Source organism: Rhineura floridana, chromosome 3 (assembly GCF_030035675.1).
Source record: "Rhineura floridana isolate rRhiFlo1 chromosome 3, rRhiFlo1.hap2, whole genome shotgun sequence".
NCBI lineage: Eukaryota > Metazoa > Chordata > Lepidosauria > Squamata > Rhineuridae > Rhineura > Rhineura floridana.
In genome coordinates, this window is record NC_084482.1 from 150,658,923 (window position 1) to 150,682,227 (window position 23,305).

Sequence of the window (23,305 nt, forward strand, 5' to 3'; positions counted from 1 at the left end):
AATCCCTTTTTGTTTTAACAACCCTGAACAATTTAGTATCGTCAGCAAACTTGGCCACTTCACTGCTCACTCCTAATTCTAGGTCATTAATGAACAAGTTGAAAAGTACAGGTCCCAATACCAATCCTTGAGGGACTCCACTTTCTATGGCCCTCCATTGGGAGAACTGTCCATTTATTCCTACTCTCTGCTTTCTGCTTCTTAACTAATTCCTTATCCACAAGAGGACCTCTCCTCTTATTCCATGACTGCTAAGCTTCCTCAGAAGTCTTTGGTGAGGTACCTTGTCAAACGCTTTTTGAAAGTCTAAGTACACTATGTCCACTGGATCACCTCTATCTATAATGCTTGTTGACACTCTCAAAGAATTCTAATAGGTTACTGAGACAGGACTTTCCCTTGCAGAAGCCATGCTGGCTCTGCTTCAGCAAGGCTTGTTCTTCTATGTGCTTAGTTAATCTAGCTTTAATAATACTTTCTACCAGTTTTCCAGGGACAGAAGTTAAGCTAACTGGCCTGTAATTTCTGGGATCCCCCCTGGATCCCTTTTTGAATATTGGCATTACATTTGCCACTTTCCAGTCCTCAGGCATGGAGGAGGACCTGAGGGACAAGTTACATATTTTAGTTAGCAGATCAGCAATTTCACATTTGAGTTCTTTGAGAACTCTCGGGTGGATGCCATCCGGGCCCGGTGATTTGTCAGTTTTTATATTGTCCATTAAGCCTAGAACTTCCTCTCTCGTTACCACTATTTGTCTCAGTTCCTCAGAATCCCTTCCTGCAAATGTTAGTTCAGGTTCAGGGATCTGCCCTATATCTTCCACTGTGAAGACAGATGCAAAGAATTCATTTAGCTTCTCTGCAATCTCCTTGTTGTTCTTTAGTACACCTTGGACTCCCTTATCATCCAAGGGTCCAATCGCCTCCCTAGATGGTCTCCTGCTTTGAATGTATTTATAGAATTTTTTGTTGTTGGTTTTTATGTTCTTAGCAATGTGCTCCTCAAATTCTTTTTTAGCATCCCTTATTGTCTTCTTGCATTTCTTTTGCCAGAGTTTGTGTTCCTTTTTATTTTCTTCATTTGGACAAGACTTCCATTTTCTGAAGGAAGACTTTTTGCCTCTAATAGCTCATGAAGATTAGCTTAGTAGGTAGTATTTTCCTTTCTCAGCCAGGAGTATTAGTCCATAGGCCATTTTAATGCAGTCCACTATGAACACCATTATCTCCATATACTGTATAGTAGATGTCACTGCTGCTAGATTGTTTTGTTTTGTTTGTTCTGTGTTTTTTCAGGTCAGGATGTGCAGGAAGCTGATGTGGATCCTAGCAAGAACTCCTACTTGTTAACTGGACTGCAGCCTGACACTGATTACGTGGTGACTGTTGCTCCAGTCTATGGGCAGATGGAAGGGCCAAAAGCCTCCATTAGGAGGAGAACTGGTGTGTGTTATATATCCAAGGGAGTATTTTTTTAAAAAAATATTATTATTATTAGTGGTAGTGGTAGCATTGGCCAAGCTACGTGATGAGACGGGTGGTTTAATCATTACTGGTCTGCTCAGCATTCCACTTCTAATGTGATCTCAGTCAAAGATTGAGATAACAGAATCGTTCTATGTTTCAAGTTTGAATAGCAGCTCACCCACCTTCTCCCCACATACCTGTATTCAAGAGAGGGAGGAAAATGTAAAATACAATACAATGTTGGAACTCTGCTGGAGATTGAGACACAGAGGTGAGAATTGGTATGCAGGCACATTCAGGACAACATTATGCATTTAGAGCACAAAGCCCAGCCACTCCTCTCCTTTTGAAGGAGTGTTAGAGCTTGTTGCAGTGATGTATTTTGATTTTGATTGGCTTTCCTTCCCCGCAAATGGACTTCTCCCACAGTCACAAGTTAAGATTTGGGGCATATTTGGAAGGTGAAGGAATTACTAAGTGGTTATTGTGCTCTTTCTGAGAGTTGCAATCCTCCTGAGCCCAGTTTGTATTTGCTCTCTTTAGAAACCATTATACTCCAGACTCTGAGAATTGTCACTATTGATCCAACATCTATCCAGTTGGCCTGGAACATCATCCCCAATGCCCGGGGCTATCGGCTGGAATGGAGAAAAGCAACAGGTGCTCTGGCCTGGTTTCTGTAATCAGTGGAAGGGAGTTTGTGGGAAGGCTAAGAGGTGGACTGGGTGGGTGAATGGGAGGAGACTTTCTCACACAAACTTTTGAGAAGCTGATTTTTCTTCTTCCTTTCTTTCCCACCCTTTTCCAGAATTTCCTGGGATATGATCTCTGAGGCTTCTCCATAAGCACAGGACTATTCTTCTTCTCTAGAGGAGAAGGATAATAGTAAAGGACTGTGGGGTTGTTACAGCAAAGCCTGGGCAAAATTGGAAGATATGATGAAGACTAGGAAGTTGGGGAGGCTAGATGTGGGCTATTGTTGTGACTAAGGATGGATAAATCAGTCTGTTTCTGGTCCATGTCACTCCCACATGTGTTCATTCATAAATCTGTTTCGTCCATTTACACATTTATGTGCAAATTTGTTTTTTTTAAAGCCCCATGAAAATTCACCTATACATATTTGTTTCAACATTTTAAGCATGTTTTCTTTAAAAAATGCATTTTAAGACATATTTCCTCTCAAACTACACTTTTCCAAACATATTTTCACTCAAAACATGTATTTTAAAATGCATTTTGATACATTTTTATAAGCCAAGAACGGTGTCAGATTATTTGGGAAATGCAAAAGCTAGTAGATAACCAAGTTTCAATCCACACATTAGTTCAGGAGGTGCAGATCAGGTCCAATTGTTCCAGAGTTCACAAATTCATCAAACATCCCTAAATGAGGGGAGAGAGACTCTGTTGCCATCAGGGGAGGCTGCTTCCACCTGCCTTGCCCCGCCCTCCAGCCTTCAAAAGGGAGCTGCCTCAAGAGAAGGACTATGAGGGGAGAGAGACTCTGTTGCCATCAGGGGAGGCTGCTTCCATCTGCCTTGCCCCACCCTCCAGCCTTCAAAAGGGAGCTGCCTCAAGAGAAGGACTATGAGGGGAGAGAGACTCTGTTGCCATCAAGGGAGGCTGTTTCCATCTGCCTTGCCCCACCCTCCAGCCTTCAAAAGGGAGCTGCCTCAAGAGAAGGACTATGAGGGGAGAGAGACTCTGTTGCCATCAAGGGAGGCTGTTTCCATCTGCCTTGCCCCACCCTCCAGCCTTCAAAAGGGAGCTGCCTCAAGAGAAGGACTATGAGGGGAGAGAGACTCTGTTGCCATCAAGGGAGGCTGTTTCCATCTGCCTTGCCCCACCCTCCAGCCTTCAAAAGGGAGCTGCCTCAAGAGAAGGACTATGAGGGGAGAGAGACTCTGTTGCCATCAGGGGAGGCTGCTTCCACCTGCCTTGCCCCACCCTCCAGCCTTCAAAAGGGAGCTTCTTTAGGAGGACTTTCTGATCTTTGGGTTGGGCTGTGTGGGTTGGGGGATAGCTTCTACTTTGTTGTTTAGTTTTATTGCTTCTTTTTTGATGTTTATATACTTTTATGTCTGATGTTTATATGCCTTTATTTTGTACGTCGCTCAGAGTGGCTGGGTTTCCAGCCAGATGAGCGACTAATAAATTGAATAAAATAAATAAAATAATAAAAATAAATAAATAATAATAAATAAAAAATAAATGTGTCCTTGTGCTGATCCCTAGGTTTGGAGCCCCCCAAGACTGTGCCCTTGCCTACCAATGAGAACAGCTATACTCTGACAGGGCTACAGCCAGGCACTGAATATCACATCACCCTCTATACCTTGTATGAAGGCAAGGAGGTGGCCACACCAGTTACTATCTTACAGACTGGTAAGTAAGTGAATAATGACTGGTGCTGCTTGCTACACATTTAGTCCTTGCACCTTGCTTTCTCAAAAGGGAAGAATGAAGGACCTGTGCTGTACATCTGCCAAGTTTACCTCCCTAAGCAGTAGACCGTTATTAGGACAAGGCTGCCTCTTCTGAATCTTGCTGCTTATTGGTGAAATGTTTTTCTTCTGTGAAATGTGACAGTGAAATGTGGGTAAGCTTTATTTAAATTGCTGGCAAGTATTTACATCGTCATTGAGAATTAACAATGTTTTTGAAGATTAAAATAAGAAATTGTCCATGCAGGAACTGAGTGGTTAGATGGTAGAAGTCTGGATGTGCATGTTAATTTAAAGTAAAACTGAGCCAAAATGTGCCCCCATATTGAAGATAATTTTTGGGGGGGCGGCTTCAAAACAGGAGAAATGAGTTCCTTTGCTCTGGTATAGCTTTGTGAACAAATATGACTGGTCATTTTCTGAGATGTCATCCTGCTGGCTGCATGATCCCTGATTGTCTGGATCACAAAGCCTTAAAGACACGTAGCAAACCTTTCCCCCCCTAAAGATCCTTTAAAAGTGCACTGACTCAGAGGGGTGCTGAATGGGAATGAAACAGTGCAAAAACAGATAAAATCCTGGAGAATCTTTGGGAAAATATTTTGGGAAATCAAAACCTCATTTTTCTCACCAAAACTGTTTGATTACAGAAGGTTACTTGCAAGCCAGTTATGATTAGAAATTGAAAATAGAGCAGAAAATAATCTTAAATCCAACCTTTCAGCGTTGCAATGTGAATTTTTTTTTTTTATATAGACATTTCTATCCCACCTTTCTCATACTTATGTGTCATAATGCTTTTGCTTTCAATGTACCTTTAACAAATGGGGATGTGAATGGATGTAAAATTAAAGCAGCCTTCCTCAACCTGTTGCCTTCCAGCTGTTTGCTCCCCTTTCTGGCTCCTTTGAATTTGTGCTGCAATTTGTCTTGCAGGGGTGGTGCCATCAGTGGGCAGCATCTCTGACTTAAGGGTCATTGAAACTTTGGGAAACCGAGTCCGACTGGCCTGGACGGGTGTCCCAGGGGCCACAGGGTATAAGATTGTACTACGCAATACCCAGGGTGAGTAAGTAGGGGAAACTGGCTGGTGTTTGAGGACTGATGGATGGTGGGGGCCTGCTGAAGATCCAGATGTGTGCTCAGCTAGTAGAAGCAGAGTGTCAGGCCCAGGATGTGACTCAGGAACCAGACCAACGGCTGTAGTTAATTCGTGTTTTATTAGGGTAATGTCCAAACAAAGACTGCGTTTTCTCATGAAGCAATACAGGGATACAGGTCCTGCGGCATTGGGAGAAAGTTGACAGAGCAAGGGACTTCTTCCCACCTGTTCTTTAAGAAGGGGCCAAACGGGCGCGCAATCTTTCGCTCCTCCTTAACTGCCCCTTAGGTACTGCCCGCCTTCCCCCCCTTCTCTCCTGTCTTTTCAGCTGTCTGCGTGTGCGCGGTGAGGGGGGAAGCATCACCCCCTCCTCTTCTGAAGTTTCCGATTCCAGAATGGGGGATAGGGGAGGGGCTGATGGTAAACTGCCTCCCCGCTTTTTGGCTGTGAGCAGCCCTCCCTCTTCTCCCTCTTGCTCTGAGCCTGAAAGAGGGGGAGGCGTGAGAATGTCCAGGGAGGGCTCAGACTCCCCGTTGCTAAGCGACCTTATCACTGGCAGTTCCTCTGTTTCATCTTCGCTCCAAAGGGGGGAAGTTCCTCCCCCTTCCCTCTGCCATCCATCCGAATACTCTTCTCCCAACTCTCCGGGATCCAGCTCCCCGGGATTGGGACCCCAGCTCTGCCTTCCGACACAGAGGGAAAAGCAGTGGCGGTTGGTTCATTAGGGCAAATGGGGCAGTGCCCCACCAATCTCAACCAGACCTCAGCCAGCACTCACCTGCCTGTCTTCTTACATTCAGACTTGGGGGAGGCACTTTCTGTCAGCTTCCTCCTTAGAGTCAGTGTCTTCATTGTTGAACTCAACATGGAGGTGGATGGGGACAATTAGAATTAGCTGGCTGTGCCTGTCACTGGCTCTGGCTTCACCTACCTCTCTGCCTTCTGCCCTACCAGTCCAATGGGCACCACTGGGGAAAAGCAAATAGTTGCCATAGGAGAGGGAGGTGAAGTTATACAGTGCAATGAAACAACATTTGTTGACAATTTGAAACCCTGCCATATGCAGCTACGGTTCCTCAGCCAATTCTCGATCGTGTCTGCACATTTTATGGCTTTACTGTACAACCATGAGGTCTAGGAACTTTTCCATTATGTTAAAAAAAATATGAAATTGAGATTCTGAACTTAGAAGCCAGAAAGGGCATTATTTGCAAGATAAAATCATAAATCTGTAGTATATGGACATGCCTGGATATGAGTACACAACTGTTTTGATCTCTGCTGCAGATGGCACAGAGAAGATTCGGCATGTCTTGGGCTCCCAGACCACTGAGGACCTGGCTGACCTGAAAGAGGATGTCTCATACGTGGTGCGTGTATCAGCTTTTATTGGCAACCGTGAGGGTAGTTCTGTTCCTCTCAACATCCGCATCCGTAAGTGTGAACTGACTGGCCTCCTCTTTATTGTCCTTCCGTCGGCAGGCAAAGACTTTTTTTATTCCAACAGGCTTTTAGAATAAAAGGTGGTTAGGACAGCTCGCTGAGAGGTTGCTGCATTGTTTATTGCTTAATTGCACTATTTTTAATGTGTTTTTATTTATTTTAAGCGGATGTTAAATGTTTTAATCGTGCTAATGGTTTAATCTTATTTTAATGTAGAATTTTGAATGTTTTAATGATATGTATTTATGTTTGTTGTAAGCCACCCTGAGTTCCACTTGGAAAAAGGGTGTGGTATAAAGAAAGATAAATAAATAAATAAATAAATAATCCCAGACAGTCTTACGTCCCCTTCAGAAATTAGCCTCCAGGCATTCAAAGGACTCATGGAAAGAGGAGCAGGGCTGCATATACTAGATCTGTCCACATCAACACTGTCCCCACCAGCTCCAGCCCTTGACCTTTGTGTGTTGGGTGGAAGATCAGCAGGGGAAACCTCGGTGGGCACAGCTGAACTCACATAGGTTTCTCCATGCGACCAGGAGTCATGATCGTGCAGTGCTTCCAATCACAGGGAGCAGCCTATATGCATTCAGCTGAACATGCAGACTCCCCCTGCAGTCTTTCCATCAGATATGCAAAGATCTGGGGATGAAGCCAGTGCAGATGGTGACATTATGGGTAGAGCCAGGATGTGCAGTCCCTCTCCCACCTTGCATTCTTTTGAACACGTGAAGGCCAATTTCTGAAGGATGCTGCAGTCATGGTGGGAGCTAAGAAAATACATTGATGGATAGTTGCCTTTTGGGGATGGGAGAGGGGGAAATCCTGCCTGTGTCGGTATTGCTTCTTGTGTCCTACTGTTCCCAGCAGAGCAGCAGATATGGAATTTATTCCCATTTCTCGGAACTTCATGAGCAAGGAGGGAGTTTGCCTTCTGGGAACTAAAGCAGGCAGCACTTATGGCTCAAAATGATATAATTCTGGCTCAAAGTGAGTCTTTTCTGTGGTGGCCCTCCAATTATGGAATGTTCTTCCCAGAGAGGCTCAACTTTGTCATCCTTCCAGCACCAGGCAAAAATGTTTTTATTCTCCTGGGCATTTAGACAACACTCATAGTCTGATTTTTGGTCTTTTTTTTTTTTTGCATTCCCATTTGTTGAGCTTTAAGTTAAATCAGCTAAAAACTGTAGGTTGTATTCAACTAAGCTTTACTCAAAGTAGATCCATTTAAATTAATGACTAAGTTAGTCATACCTATTAACTTAAAGGGATCTACTCTGAGTAGGACTAGCATTAGATACAATCCTGTATTATAACTGATAACATATCATATGCATGATTATGAATGCAAAACTAATAATAAAACAATTTTGATATTCATCCTTATGTAGGATTGTTGTTTTATGTTGCTGGTACCATTTCTATTTTTCCCAAATGCCCTGGAATGACGTACCATATTCTGAGTGGCATTTCAGGTGGATGGGGAGAAAATTGGTGGCCCTTGCTAGTAACTGTCAAAAAAGGTAGCTACCTGTGGGGGCACAATTGTTTCCTCACAGTGCCACTCAGAACAGCACAATGTTATAATGTAGCATCATTCCAGGGCATTTTGGAAATATAAAAAATGGTAGCACCAGGAAGGTTTCAGGAACAACAGGTGACTGTCGCTCCCTTACCGTTATGATGCAAGAACTGACCTCATCCAAGGCAAGTCTTCATACAGGGCTCAGGCTGATCACTATAAGAAAGCAGAGCTTTAATGTTGCTTCAGCAATAATCAGTGTTAGACTATGGGAGCAGCAGTTCTGTCTTGGTTGTAAGCTCCACCTTTACTGAAAGGTGCCTCATCAGTTAAAGGAGACGAGTTCGTTCCAGTCTTTTACTCCAGTGGGGTGGACTCCAGTGGGGTGGTTATACTGGGGCTCATGTGATAGAATCCTCTGAGTTGGAGGATGGCGGTGCAACATCCTTGGGCCAAAAACCACTGTTATCATGGACTTGCCTTGCAGACTTGCTACTGGGGCTGACCCTGCATGCAGTTCCCCTTCTGACTCGGAGGCCTTGATCTCATTCCCTGAAGAAGGGGACTCGGATCCAAGGATCACAACAAGTCTCCCAAAGTTCATGAGTTTCCACACTCAGTTCCCCAGCCCTAGATGAAAATAGGAAAGGAGATATAAGGTCCCGTAAGATGTGATTAATGCTGCCTACCAGTTTTGTGTATTTAAATTACTTGGAACTAAAGTTAATACAATGCAAACTTTAAAAAAGCTGTTGGGTTCCTGTTTTTCCCATGACTTTCTTCAGTGTTTGCTGAAGTGGGTTTAGTTTTACTCAGTAGTGGGCCATACAAGATGAAAACCCTCTTTTGCCTCTTTGAACTATTTGTGGGTTTTTTGCCAACCCTTGCTCTAAGAGTTCAGTGCTCATAACATTTCCAGGCTCTTCCAGTAATCAGGTTTTCTGTGCTCCTGTGGCAGGGCCAACATTTCCAGACAGTGTATCAAACCTGCGCAAGTCGTCAGTGGGACCAGGTCACATTCGGCTCTTGTGGACGCCTGTCCCCAGGGCTACAGCTTACAAGCTGGTGATTGTCAACACCCAAGGTAAGAATTGTTCTCTTGGGGAGTCGGTGGAGGGCTAGCCTAAAAATACTTAAGCTATTCAGTGCAATGCTGTGGCTTGCTCCACTTGCGACCTCTATATTTATGAAGATGTGTGAACACAAACTGGAACCTTGGGGGAAAATGAGCTGGGGATGCTGATCTTCTGAAGGCTTAACAAGGATCTAGGGAGGATGGTTAAAGCATCACAGGACAGGTATAGGAGATTAAATGAGCCAGGGTTGAGGAACTTTGCTTTTGTCTGACTTTTTCCCGTCACTGTTGAGGGCAACATGCCTCTGAATTCCAGTTGCCGGGGAATCACAAGTGGGGCAAGTGCAGTTGTACTCAGGTCCTGCCTGCAATTTTCCTGTGGGTATGTGGTTGGCCACTGTGGGAACAGGACACTGGACTAGATGGGCCTTCTTCTGATTTCTGTGGAGAGGCAGAGATATTGTGTTCAGTGTGAGGGGGTTCATTAAAGACTGAGCAAAACAGACCAAATTGGAAGAGGCTGATTCAATTTCTTTTGCACACTTCTTCAGATGGCTCTGAGGAGACTAGACGGATCCCTGGTGACCAGAGTTTCTTTGAACTGCAGGATCTGAAGGATGGCGTCACGTACTTGGTGCGAATAACAACACAATTGGGCAGTCAGGAGAGCATCCCTGCCACCATTACTTTCCAAATGGGTATGTTCTCTTTTGGGTCCTGGGCTGCCTCATTCTTCTTTGTGGTTCTGGGTTAGATTGCAGTATTCGTGTAGTTTACCTTTTCAGCACTGCAGGGTCCTTGAGCCTGGCGATGGCCTTATAGCGCATCTTGCCTTTTGTGGTAAGGCTTTGACACTGCTATAGCAGTACAGCACAATGCTCTTCCTTAGATCTATTACCCCTTCAGCAGTGTAAATCCAGCATTTCCATCAAAGACTGGGGGCATCCTGGGACTGCTTTGCAGACATTTTGGGGCATTTGTTCATTCCTGCTTATGTGGAAAGTTCAGAGATGTGGGAGGCAGATAAACTTAGTAGGTGAACTTTAGTCAAGTCAGTGCCTCTCAGCTTCAACCCCATTTACAATTTGTCAAAAAGAAAAACCTCCCTATCTTACAGGATTGCTGTACAAGTTACTGAAATAATGTACATGAAACACTTTTATAGCAGAGATGAGGAACGTTTTTTTCCAGCCCAAGGGACGCATTCCTTCATCGGACCACATCCCAGTGGTGGGCGAGGCCAGAGGAAAAAGTGGGTGGGGTCAGAGGTAAACATGGGCAGAGCAAGTGATTGTGAGTTTCACTTTTGTACAGTAGGCTACATTCCAATTTGTTTTTAAGATGTTTTCAGTGCTTTGTTTGCCACCCTGTGCTCCCTTTGGAAAGAAGGGGGGGGGATATACATTTAATACATGCATACATACATTCCAGCCACACAAGTCAGAGTGTTCTGTGCACATACACCCACTCCATCTCCCATTCAGGCAAGCAAGAGGCATTATCACATGTCAAGGACATATTTCAACCAGACGAAAGCACTTGAGGGTGGTGTACAGTAGGGCTGGTGAGAAATGCCTGGGGAAAGGGGATGTGGCCTAAGGAGGGTTATGACCTGGGAGTCAGAGGGTAGGAGGGCCACATTTAGCTCTTGGGCCTAAAGTTCTCCACCCCTGCTCTAAAGTGTTACAAATGTGTATTAGTATTATCAGTTTTTACCGGCCACCCTTTCGGTTCTCCCTTTGATCTTGTAGAACGCCCATCTGTGGGCAGCGTCACCAACCTACAAGTGGGTGCCATTGGACCCAGCCAGTTGCGGGTGACATGGAATCCAGTTGCTGGGGCTACTGGATATAAGGTGACATGGCGGCTGAGAGATGGTGAGTTTTGTGTGTGTGTGTGTGTGTGTGGCAAAAATGATATTTTCTGGTTGCAGGATTTGTCATACCTGGAATATGGGATTCTGTAGTAATCAAAGACTACAGTACTGCTGGGTAATAGTGGTGGAATAGGCAGGAGAGGAAAACCTGAGGCAGTGCTCCAGTTGGTGGCCAGTGCCCAGCTACAGAAAATGACAGTACACTGGAACTTAGTAGACTTGTGGTAAAGTTGTCAGTATGATGGCGAACATGACCTAGGACCCAAGTGAATTAGAATTTATCCATAGACGTTGGGGTTAAGTTTAGCCTGGGATCTCAGTTTTGAAGCCTATCCACTGTTGTGTCTGAAAGTTCAGGTTGTGGCATTGACAAGGAGTGGTATTCATAAACTCCATATGATGAAATATTGATGATGATGATGATGTATCCTATGAAGTTATCCCATTAGCACAAGGACTTCCACCTCCCTTTTGTCTCCCCTCATGCCCCCCCCATCTGCTCAGGAGAGATGGATGGGGCATGCAGGAGGGAGAAAAAGTCTTTGCGCTAATGGGATGACTTTGTTGGATACAACCAATACATAAATAACTATTTTCTGTGCGTTTTTTATCAACTACCCACTGAATTCTACCTTGGACGTTGTAGAACTTCCATCTGTGAGCAGACAGCACCAATCTACAGGGAGATGCTCTAACGTCATCTTTGTGGGCTAAGTTAAGACTTTGTAACTGATGCAGAATTTGGCACCTGCCCTCTGACAGACTATACTGAGATGGTGTAGAAGATAATTTTGGTTATCATTTGCCCAAGCAGAAGAGCCAGTGAACTCCACACTTTGAACCAATAAGCCACCCTCTGTGTATCTTTGATGTCTTCTCTCTGTATCCTGATTGTTATATTGCCACACTGCCAAATAATTTCTTTATAGTCAGGAAATACTGGAGAGCTGTAAGTAGATAGACTAGCTTACGAGTGTCTCTGAACAATCCAATGTCCTTTCCAGCTCCGGGCTGTTTACACCACCAGCTGCCAATTCTGAGCATAAGGCTCTTCTAAATTATGAAATTAAACACTTTTCAGTCAGTCACAAATAAAGGGATGGATTCTGTCCCTGGAATTCTAAAGCAAAACATGTTTAAACAAGGATGGTGCTATTTTTTTAAAAGAAGCAATATCATTATACAACAGAAAATAAAGCAAGCATGCAAATTAATATTTAATACAACTCTTTTCTTTGGTCTATTGAGATGGTGTATTAAACTAGAGTACATTTTACCCTGAATTACAAAACCAGAGGAGGAAAATTCAGGTTTGTACCTAGAAGGAGAATCTCTTCTCTCCTCTCTTAGAGAAGACAAGCTCATCTTCAGTTTGAAGCCAGTGTACCAGTCACACAATGTCGTTCTCTCATGCTATCCAAGATATTCCTTAAAAGACTCTCTGCTTATAACTGAGATTTTCTTTTCCTCACTATCCATTTGGATTCTTCCCCAAGAAAAAAAGCTTTTTAATTACTCTCCTTCCTCATCCTCCTCATTAGAAGTTGCATTCCAGCAATTAGGGTTGTACATGGTTATGTTTTGCTTGATCTTTCCGTTACTACTGCTAACTTGGGAGACCTCTGGACAAATATTAATTATAAAATGCAATGCCATTTCAGACTGGATGGTTTAATTGGATAGTTCTATCAGATAGAGTCTTGATCTATCAGCAATCTAGAGATCTCCAGGACAGTTTTTGTAACCAAGCAGGAAAACAATTTAGTATATCAAAGACACAATACGATAGTCATGAATTCTAAAAGGGAAATGAAAGGACTATTTACAAACACCTTCGGTCCGGGTTATCTAAAGAACCACCTCTTCCTATACTATTCTGCTCACACCTTAAGATCCAATGGAGAGGCCTGTGTTCTGACATGGGAGGATCCTAGGTTGTTTTGGATACACAGCAGAGTCTTTTCTATGACTATAATGCAGTTGTGCAGTTCTCGTCCACAGGAGGCTCAGCTGGCCCCTTTTTAGTTTCCACTGACTATTTTGTTTAGGCAGGCTTTTTATTAGCCCTGGTGTTTCTGCTGATTCTAACTTTAGTGATCAGCTGCACTGTCTCTTTTTATTTGGGGAGGGGCTGTAGCTCAGTGGTGGAACATCTGTTTAGGTAGGGCTGGCAGAGACTCCGGCTTGAAACTCTGGAGATCCACTGAGAGTCAGTGTACTGGGCTACAATGCCTTGCTTCAGTATGCGTCCTGTGCTTTTTCAGTTTTAATAGTTTTAAAATTGTATTTTTGGATGTTGTTATCCATCTTGGGTGTTATTTTATAGTGTAAAAGCAAGCTATAATTTTTCTAAATAAATAGTAATGGTGATGATGATAATGCTGATAATATACGTATGACGTAGATATTGTATAAAAGAAAGGTGGACAAAGGAACAAGGACATTCCTCAGTATTCTTTCCATATATCAAATTATTAGATCAAGGCCTCAATTAATTACATGGGCAGTCTGGCACTTTTTCAAAACCTCTTGCTGGGCCCATGTTTTCCTTTTTTTTTTTTAAGAAAAATTAGCTCATTCATATCGCATGGTATACTACCTCTCGCACATGTAATCATATGTTGATAATTGTTTTGTTCCCACAATTAGGCTAATAAAATCTATGCAGCTGTAAACAAATTACCAATCAGGCATCTACATTTTAAGTCTCTGGATGATCTTGTTGAGTCTGTCAAGGGTAGGATTCGTTTACTCCCCACTAGAGGAAAAATGTAGGTCTGGAGGAGAGCAGCGGTGTGTCCATTCTCCAGGGCAGAGGACGTAGCATGTAACCTACCATCACTGCACTGTTGCTATTCACAAGCTCATTCCTTTCCCTGTTGCTCTGGTTTGCATTTGCATTCGTACATACACACACACACAAGGCGTGCACAATACAATGCTGTTATTAAAATCTTGGTCTCAGAAGGATGTATTTATGTATATGCTGCCTGCTATAGACTGACTTTGTGGTATGCATGAAAGCTGTTTGTTGGAGGAGACTTTGTTAGTGCTAAGGTATGCACTTTCTGTTGGAAATGCAGTCTCTGGACTCTCACTTAGCAATTGTGTCAGAAAGAGCTATCCAGACCTGCTGTCTGGTGGCTGTAAGGTAGGAGGTGTCTTGCTGCACCAGCACATCCTGTTTTTATCCTTGCTTATGAAATGTGCTTCCTCCAACCTGCTGTCCTCTGCTTCTCCCCCAAGGTCAAGAATTTTCTCAAGTCCTTCCAGCTGCTGCAAGCTCCTACACTATTGAGGGCTTGAGGCCCAGGACCTACTATATTGTTGGGGTCTCAGTCTTGGTTGGCAACAGAGAAGGGAGTCCGGTCACCACTACAGCTGCCACAGGTGAGATCAACTTGGGCTATTGGACAATGATCCCATATGCCTCCACCCACAGTGGCTCCATCTCAGTGGCACTGTTCCCAATCATCTCTTTCCATTCTTTGTGTTGCAGTCTCTGATCAAGTGGGAATGGTCACCAGCCTGAAGGTCCTGGAATCCACAAGCAATGATGTACGAGTCACATGGGTTGGTGTGCCTGGAGTTACAGCGTACAGAGTGGTGTGGAGCCGGCGTGATGGTAAAGTACTTGCTCAGGTTTATCAGTTGTCTGCCTAGATTGCTGTTGTTTCTGCTGCTGAAGAATCTCCAGGAAAGTCCTTATGACTGCCCTTAGGCCTTACATAACAGAAACTGTTCTCTGCAAGCCATGGAATCCAAAGGTGCTGGTGCCATATGCTGAGTGATATCCAATGCTAGTCCTACTCAGAGTAGACCCACTGTAGTTAACAGACATGACTAACTTACGGTCATTAATTTCAGTGGTCTACTCTGAGTACAACCCATTGGTCCCATGTATACACAAGGTTAAGGCAGGGCTTGAGAATCTTTGGGCCTCCAGATGTTGCTGGATTACAACTCCCATCTTCCCTGACCATTGGCCATGCTGGTTGGGGCTGATGAGAGTTAAAGTCCAACATCATCTGAAGGGCCACAGGCTCCCCATCGCTCAGTTAAAGTGATGCTCTTTTATTGGACTAATAAAATGAGACCAATACTTTGGATGAAATGAGAAAAAAATAAACCAAATGTTTAGGCTTGAGAACTCTTCAGACTGAAAAATCTGGGGGAAGAAAAGCATGTGGTAGGTGAGGATGGAGTTAGCTAGATATTGAGGTGATTATCATTTCAAAGCCTTGGACACATAAAGGATGCTCAATGGCTCTGGTGTAGATGTCTGTTAGAATTAATGGTTAGCATTAATAACGTATCTTCTTTTCAGTGATACATGTCCTTGCCCTGTTTGAGCTATTTGGAAAGGAAAAACACATCATGGCATAGAAGTTTTGCATTTGACTTGGGAGGCTGATGTTTTTGTTATGTGCCTTCAAGTCGATTATGACTTATGGTGACCCTATGAATGAGCAACCTCCAATAGTATCTGTTATAAACCACCCTGTTCAGATCTTGTAAGTTCAGGTCTGTGGCTTCCTTCATGGAATCAATCCATCTCTTGTTTGGTCTTCCTCTTTTTCTACTTCCTTCTGTTTTTCCCAGCATTATTGTCTTTTCTAGTGAATCATGTCTTCTCATGATGTGTCCAAAGTATGATAACCTCAGTTTCATCATTTTAGCTTCTAGTGACAGTTCTGGTTTAATTTGTTCTAACACCCAATTATTTGTCTTTTTCGCAGTCCATGGTATCCACAAAGCTCTCCTCCATCACCACATTTCAAATGAGTTGATTTTTCTCTTATCCACCTTTTTCACTGTCCAACTTTCACATCCATACATAGATGGTATCGGGAATACCATGGTCTGAATGATCCTGACTTTAGTGTTCAGTGATACATCTTTGCATTTGAGAACCTTTTCTAGTTCTCTCATAGCTGCCCTCCCCAGTTCTCGCCTTCTACTAATTTATTTATTTATTATTTGATTTATATCACGCCCTTCCTCCCAGCAGGAGCCCAGGGCAGCAAACAAAAGCACTAAAAATTTTAAAACATCATAAAAACAAACTTTAAAACACATTAAAACAAAAACATCTTTAAAAACGTTTCTTAAAAAAGCTTTCAAAACATATTCTAAGATTAAAAACATTTTAAAAAGAAGGTTTAACAACGTATTAAAAAGCAATACCAACACAGACTGGGATGGGTCTCAACTTAAAAGGCTTGTTGAAAGAGGAAGGTCTTTAATAGGCGCTGAAAAGACAACAGAGATGGTGCCTGTCTAATATTTAAGGGGAGGGAATTCCAAAGTGTCGGTGCCACCACACTAAAGGTCTGTTTCCTATGTTGTGCAGAACGGACCTCCTGATAAGATGGTATCTGCAGGAGGCCCTCACCTGCAGAGTGCAGTGATCAACTGGGTATATAAAGGATAAGACGGTCTTTCAGGTATCCTGGTCCCAAGCTCTATAGGGCTTTGTACACCAAAACTAGAACCTTGAACTTGGCCCAGTAGCAAATGGGCAGCCAGTGCAATTCTTTCAGCAGCGGGATGACATGTTGACGATACCCTGCCCCAGTGAGTAGTCTCGTCGCCACATTTTGCATGAGCTGCAGCTTCCGGACCAACCTGAAGGGCAGCCCCATATAGAGTGCATTACAGTAATCTAGCCTGGACGTTACCAGTGCATGGACAACAGTGGTCAGGCTATCCCAGTTCAGAAACGGCCGCAGCTGTCTTACCAGCTGAAGCTGGTAAAAGGCACTCCTAGCCACTGAGGTCACCTGGGCCTCTAGCGACAAAGATGGATCCAGGAGCACCCCCAGACTACGGACCTGCTCTTTCATAGGGAGTATGACCCCATCCAAAGTAGGCAACTGACCAATTATCTGAACTTGGGAACCACCAACCCACAGTGCCTCCGTCTTGCTAGGATTCAGACTCAGTTTATTGGCTGTCATCCAGCCCACCACCGAGTCCAGGCAGCGGTCCAGGGCTTGCATGGCCTCTCCCGATTCAGATGTCAGGGAGAAATTTCTTGTGTATTGTCTCCATTTTGGTTAATGACTGTGTCGAGGTATTGATATTCCTTGACAAGTTCAGGGTCCTCATTGTCAGCTTCAAAGTTACATAACTCTTCTGTTGACATTACTTTAGTCGTCTTGACGTTCAGCTGTAGTCCTCCTTTTGTGCTTTCCTCTTTCACTTTCATCAGCATTCGTTTCAACACATTACTGGTTTCTGCTAGTAGTATGGTATCGTCTGCATATCTTAAATGATTGATATTTCTCCCTCCAATTTTCACACCTCCTTCATCTTGGTCCAATCCTGCTTTCCATATGATATGTTCTGTGTATAGATTAAACAAATAGGGTGATAAAATACACCCCGTCTCATGCCCTTTCTGATTGGGAACCAATCATTTTCTCCATATTCTGTCCTTACAGTAGTCTCTTGTCCAGAGTATAGGTTGTGCATCAGGACAATTAGATGCCATGGCACCCCCATTTCTTTTAAAGTATTCCATAGTTTTTCATGATCTACCCAATCAAAGGCTTTGCTGTAATCTATAAAGCACAGGGTAATTTTATTATGAAATTCCTTGGTCTATTCCATTATCCAAAGTATGTTTGCGATATGATCTCTGGTGCCTCTTCCCTTTCTAAATCCAGCTTGGACGTCTGTCATTTCTCGCTCCATCTATGGTAAGAGCCTTTGTTGTAGAATCTTGAACATTACTTTACTTGCATGGGATATTAAGGCAATAGTGTGATAATTACTGCATTCCCTGGGATCCCCTTTCTTTGGAATTGGGATGTGTATTGAATGCTTCCAGTCTGTGGGCCATTGTTTTCCATATTTCTTGACATATTTTTGTCAAAGTTTGGACAGATTCAGTCTCAGTAGCTTGTAGCAGCTCTATTGGTATGCCATCTGTTCCTGGTGATTTGTTTGTTCCAAGTATTTTAAGAGCAGCTTTCACCTCACAAAATTTCTGATTCTTCATAATACGGTTTCTCCGTGAATGAATCTGTCATCCTTGCATATCTTTTATATAGTTCTTCAATGTATTGCTTCCATCTTCCTTTTATTTCATCTCGGTCAGTCAGTATGTTCCCCTGTTGATTATTCAACATCCCTACTCGTGGTTTAAATTTCCTTTTAATTTCTCTAATCTTTTGGAATTCGGCTCTTGTTCTACCTTTTTTGTTGTCCTCTTTCTATACAATAACTATTGTAATAGTTCTCTTTGTCCCTACATACTAGTCACTGTATTATTGCATTTAGGGTTCTGACCGTGTTTCTATCTCCTTTTGCTTTTGCTTTCCTTCGTTCTTTAACCATTTTAAGAGTTTCGTCAGTCATCCATTGAGAACTTTCTTTCTTTTTAACTAGAAGTATTGTCTTTTTGCATTCTTTCCTGATAATGTCTCTGACTTCATTCCATAGTTCTTCTGGTTCACTATCAACTAAGTTTAAAGCCTCAAATCTGTTCCTTATTTGATGTTTATATTCTTCTGGGATGTTATTTAAATTGTGTTTTGGCATTATGATTGCTTTGTTCTTCTTTAGCTTTACTCTGATTTTCTATATGACCAGTTCATGATCTGTACTGCAGTCTGCTCCTGGTCTTGTTTTCGCAGAAAGTATGGAACTTCTCCATCTTCTGCTACCAGTTATATAATCGATTTGATTCCTATATTGACCATTTGGTGATGTCCATGTGTACAGTTGTCTTCTTCGTTGCTCAAAAAATGTGTTTGCAGAAACAAATTATTGGCTTCACAGAATTCAGTAAGTCTCCTAAGTCCCATTTCCCCACAATTTCTAGTTCTTCTCTGTTCCCTGCTTTTACATTCCAGTCCCCCATGATTATCAGCACATCTTGGTTTGGTGCGTGATCCATTTCTTCCTGTACTTCTGTGTAAAATCTTTCTAATTCCTCTTCTTCTGTGTTTTGCAGTTGGAGCATAGACTTGGATGATGGTTATGTTAATAGGTTTCCCATTTAATCTCGTTGATATCACTCGCCCAGACCTTGTGTTATATCTCCTAATTGCTTTAGCTACAACATTTCTCACTATTAAAGCAACCTTGTTTCTTCTTAATTTCTCATTTCCTGCATGAAATATTTTGTAGTTGCCTGATTGAAAATTTATTTATTTATTTTATTTATATGCCGCCATTCCTCCCAGCAGGAGTCCAGGGCAGCAAACAAAAGCACTAAAAATACTTTAAAACATCATAAAAACAGATTTTAAAATATATTTAAACCAAACAACTTTAAAAACATTCTTTAAAAAAGCTTTGAGGACATTTAAAAAAAAAGAAAGAGAAAAAGAAGGTTAAAAAATGGTGTTTTTTTTTTAAAAAAAAGTCTACAAACATATTAAAAAGCAATTCCAACACAGAAGCAGACTGGTTCCATTCCTCTCCATTTTCATTCACTCACACCAAGTATTGTAATGTTGATATGTTCCATTTCTTGCTTGACAATTTCTAACTTTCCCTGGTTCATGCTTCTCACATTCCATGTTCCTATTGTGTGCTTCGTACAACTCTGGACTCTCCTTTTGCATCTGTGAGCATCAGCCTCTGGGCTTCCTTTCGGCTTTGACCCAGCTGCGTCATTAGTCACAGTGCTACTCGTACTTGTCCTTTGTTCTTCCCCAGTAGCTGGGTGAGTGCATTCTGACCTGGGGGTCTCATCTTCCAGCACTATCTCGTGTTGCATTTTGGATACTCTGTTCATAGGGTTTTCGTGGTAAGAGGTACTCAGAGGTGGTTTACCATTGCCTTCCTCTGAGTTTGGATGCATCTTAGTCTGGTGTCTCAGCTTTGACCATTCCGCCTTGGGTGCCCCTGCTAGGAATTTAGCCTCTTGGTCTAGACTTCTGACGGCATTGCTCTCAGCTTCTTCAATACTCTAAACCCCCCTCACCATGTTAAGCTGTGCATCCTAGATGTCATGCTAGATGACATCTAATGTCATCCTAGATGACATTATTGCCTTATCAAGAAGGCTGAAGATTTTAAGTTGGTTAATTTTAGAAAGTATCTCCCAAAGCAGAGTTTTGAAACAAAATGTATAAAGATGTTATAAAGCAGATTTTAAATTTTTGTAAATTTTTGGATTTTTGCCTAAAAAAAATGATCTTGGTTCTAAGACCACTGGCCATGCTGACTGGGACGGATGGGAGTTGGAATCCAGCAACATTTGTAGGGCTACGGGTTCCCCATCCCTATTTGTAGGGCAAGGGTAATCTTTTGGCATGAGTTGCCACGTGTGAATATGATCAAGATGTACACTTTCCTTTGTGCACTGAGATGGCCTGATATGCCTTTGCCCATCCTTTTAAGTTCTTCTCTTCTTTGAAGGTGGACCTGAAAACAGCAAGTTGGTCTCAGGAAATACAAATTCTTTTGACATCCAGAACTTGGAACCAGGAGTCAGCTACACAGTGAAGGTCACTGCACTGATTGGCAACCGTGAAGGAGACCCTGTGTCTATCATTGTCACCACACGTAAGACTTTGTATTTGTGTGTCACATTTGTATCCACTTCTTTCTATTGGAGTTTGGTGCAGCAGAGTGTAGAAATGAACAGTCTGGTAAGACTGGTGGTTAAAAGAATACAGAAACTTAAGGTTTGTTATTCCTGGGAAGTAAAACCTTTCTGAGTACAGACATTATAAGTCATCAGGTTAACACTCACACATGCTAACTAACTAGAAAAAAGAGGAAGGAAGTAAAGTCTGAGAAAAGCAAACAAGTGGTTACTAAAGAAGGAGTCAGCAAGGGAAGAATAGGTTGCCTTTCCATCTATTGCCCCCCTCCCTGGTTCAGGTTAGTGGTGGTGCTTTGCTTCCAACACTTTCAAGAAGCTCTGGATGCTATTTTAGCCTTTCTATGTCTCAGTGAGTTAGGCTGGGCTGTGAGATGGAGACTTCTCTGAGGCTTCCATTGAGCTTTGTAGGGAGGGAGGGAGACCCGGGGGAGTGGAGTGGCTCTTTTTATGTGGGTTTTGGCACCCTGGATTAGGCAGTGGCTGCATTTGTAGTTGTCATCCCAGAAGCTCCATGGAAGCAAAAGTTATGAAGAGGGCATGGATAGGGATTTCTGGACCCTTGAAATTCTCATCAGTGGAGGGTGCAGGCAGCAGTTCCTAAACCAGAGGACGTGCTTTCACTCTGCATTAATATTCAAATTGGCTCTTGAAGCCCCCTGCAGGATGAGCCTCTTTGTCTCTTCAGTTCCCCTTGGCAAAGTTCATACTCTTCATCCAGGTTGCACTGAACACATAGTTCTTTCGGCAGTGCCTTCTCCTGTCCGTGGTGGTGACTGAATTTTGTTTCTCCTCTTCTTTGCTAATCCTCTCACCTTTCTTTTTAGCAATGGTCTCGGTTCAACCAGTTGGGAATCTGCGTGTGACTGACTCCTCAGAAAATCATATCCGAGTAGAATGGAGCCCAGCCCCAGGAAGCTCAGGGTATCGGCTTACCTGGCAGCCAGCAGGTGGTGAGTGCCTTCTACACCATGTGTGAGGAATTCCAGGCCCAGGGCCACACACAGCCTTCCAGACCTCTCTGTCTGGCCCTTGGGACTCTCCTCAGGCCACATCCCTCATTGCCCCTGCGTTGCATCCTCTCTGAATGGATTTGCCTGGCTAGCGTGTGTTCTTGAACTCATAATGGTTGCCTGGATGGAAGATAGAGAGGGGTGTGTGTGTAAATTTACATTAGTTGTTCCACTCGCTTTTGCTTCTGGATCCTCCCTCCACAGACGTATGTCCCCTGGAAGGTTGCCTAGAGGGGAGTGTGGCTCTCGGGATGAAAAAGGTTCCCCAGGCTGGCCTACACCTGCACCTCTTTTACTTCCACCCAGCACACAGGAAATTAACTGCTTCTCTCCCATGGCACAGGTGGACCAGAGAGGAGCCAGCTGCTGCCAGCCAGCATCAACACCTATGACATCAAAGACTTGCAGCCAGGAGGGCGTTATGAAGTCAGCATCACCAGCCTGGTGGGCAACCAGGAGAGCAGAGCTGTGGCCATTGTTGCCAGCACTGGTAACTCAGTCCCCATCCTCCACTAAGTTGGCTAGTCACGCCAAGCACAGAGGTCAACAGCACTAGAAGGCTCCTTTATTTGTTTTTGAACATGGAGGACAATCAGAGGATTGCAAGGCAGGTCCGCACCATACATTTAAAGCACATGACTTCTCCCAAAAAATCCAAACTAAGGATGCTGAGAACTGTAGCTCTATGAGGAGAAAAACACAGTTCCCAGGATTCTTTGAGGGAAGTCCTGCACCTTAAATGTGTGTTGAATGTGCTTTAAATGTATGGTGTGGTTCATATTAAGTGGCTTCTGATCCCTCATGGAGATATGCCTTGGGCTAAGCTCTGCTTGGAGTAACGGAGCCATCTCCTGGTGATACTTTCAAATTGCATTCCCTTAGAGCTAAAAGCCCTTGTTTGCTGTGCATTACCCTCTTTCCTAGGACTCATTATCAAAACCGGTGGCGGAGAGTTGTGTGTGTGTGTTTCTTATTATTTATTTACTTATTTGATTCCATTTATGAATCCCTTCCATGAAATATCTTGAAGCAATTTCACAGTAAATTTCTTGGATGTATGTATACTTGCAGGGCAGTAGTTCAGAGGAGTTATGACTTCACGCAGTAGTAAAGTGCTTGTATGATGTCCCTAGAGATAATTGGTCAGCATTTGCTCACTTAGGTGTTTTTAATTCCACTTGCTGTTTTAGCAACACTTCTATAGAAAGAGGAAGTGGTGTCTTTTTTTTTTTACATCTACAGTGGTGTTTATATATAGTTTACTTATTTTTTTCTGTATTTCTGTTTTGCCTTTCCTTTTTTTTTTTTTCAATAATTTTTATTCAGATTTTCATAAAACATACAAAACAAAATCATAAAACATTCAAAGACAAAAAACAAAATCAAAAATAATTAAACAAAAAGAAAAAAAGAAAAAAAAAACAAAAATAAAAAATAAAGAGTAAAATATTGACTTCCCATTTGTCAAAGATCAAATCAGTTATAAGTCTATAATATATAACAATCCTGTCTCTTAAGTCATATTATAAAATCACTTTCCTCCAGTAGTTATCTTACTTAATCATCAAATCTCATAAACATTACTTTATTCTTTCCACAAAAAGTCAAAGAGAGGTTTCAATTCTTTAAGAAATATATCTATCAATTTTTTTTTCCAGATAAGCATATCGATTAATCCATCTCATTACTAATTATGATAATCTTATTGTCATAACCATAGTCAAAATAAACATTTCAATTAATCCATCACATCAGAATCTGTTTTGCCTTTCCACAGTAAAGTGCTCAAGCT

At 42.7% G+C, this 23,305-nt stretch overlaps 1 protein-coding gene across 6 annotated transcripts in view; it reads left to right on the forward strand.

The window, feature by feature from the left end:
* COL7A1 (collagen type VII alpha 1 chain) overlaps positions 1-23,305 on the forward strand; it is a 201,752-nt gene that overhangs the window by 46,855 nt on the left and 131,592 nt on the right. For all 6 annotated transcript variants that reach the window (XM_061618340.1, XM_061618339.1, XM_061618342.1 and 3 more), the window contains 13 exons: positions 1,300-1,446; positions 2,014-2,130; positions 3,709-3,858; positions 4,854-4,982; positions 6,307-6,453; positions 8,943-9,068; positions 9,611-9,757; positions 10,811-10,936; positions 14,182-14,325; positions 14,435-14,560; positions 20,314-20,460; positions 21,328-21,453; positions 21,857-22,003. In XM_061618340.1, coding sequence (XP_061474324.1) covers positions 1,300-1,446; positions 2,014-2,130; positions 3,709-3,858; positions 4,854-4,982; positions 6,307-6,453; positions 8,943-9,068; positions 9,611-9,757; positions 10,811-10,936; positions 14,182-14,325; positions 14,435-14,560; positions 20,314-20,460; positions 21,328-21,453; positions 21,857-22,003 — 1,779 coding nt within the window. The remainder of the gene's footprint in view (positions 1-1,299; positions 1,447-2,013; positions 2,131-3,708; positions 3,859-4,853; positions 4,983-6,306; positions 6,454-8,942; positions 9,069-9,610; positions 9,758-10,810; positions 10,937-14,181; positions 14,326-14,434; positions 14,561-20,313; positions 20,461-21,327; positions 21,454-21,856; positions 22,004-23,305) is intronic.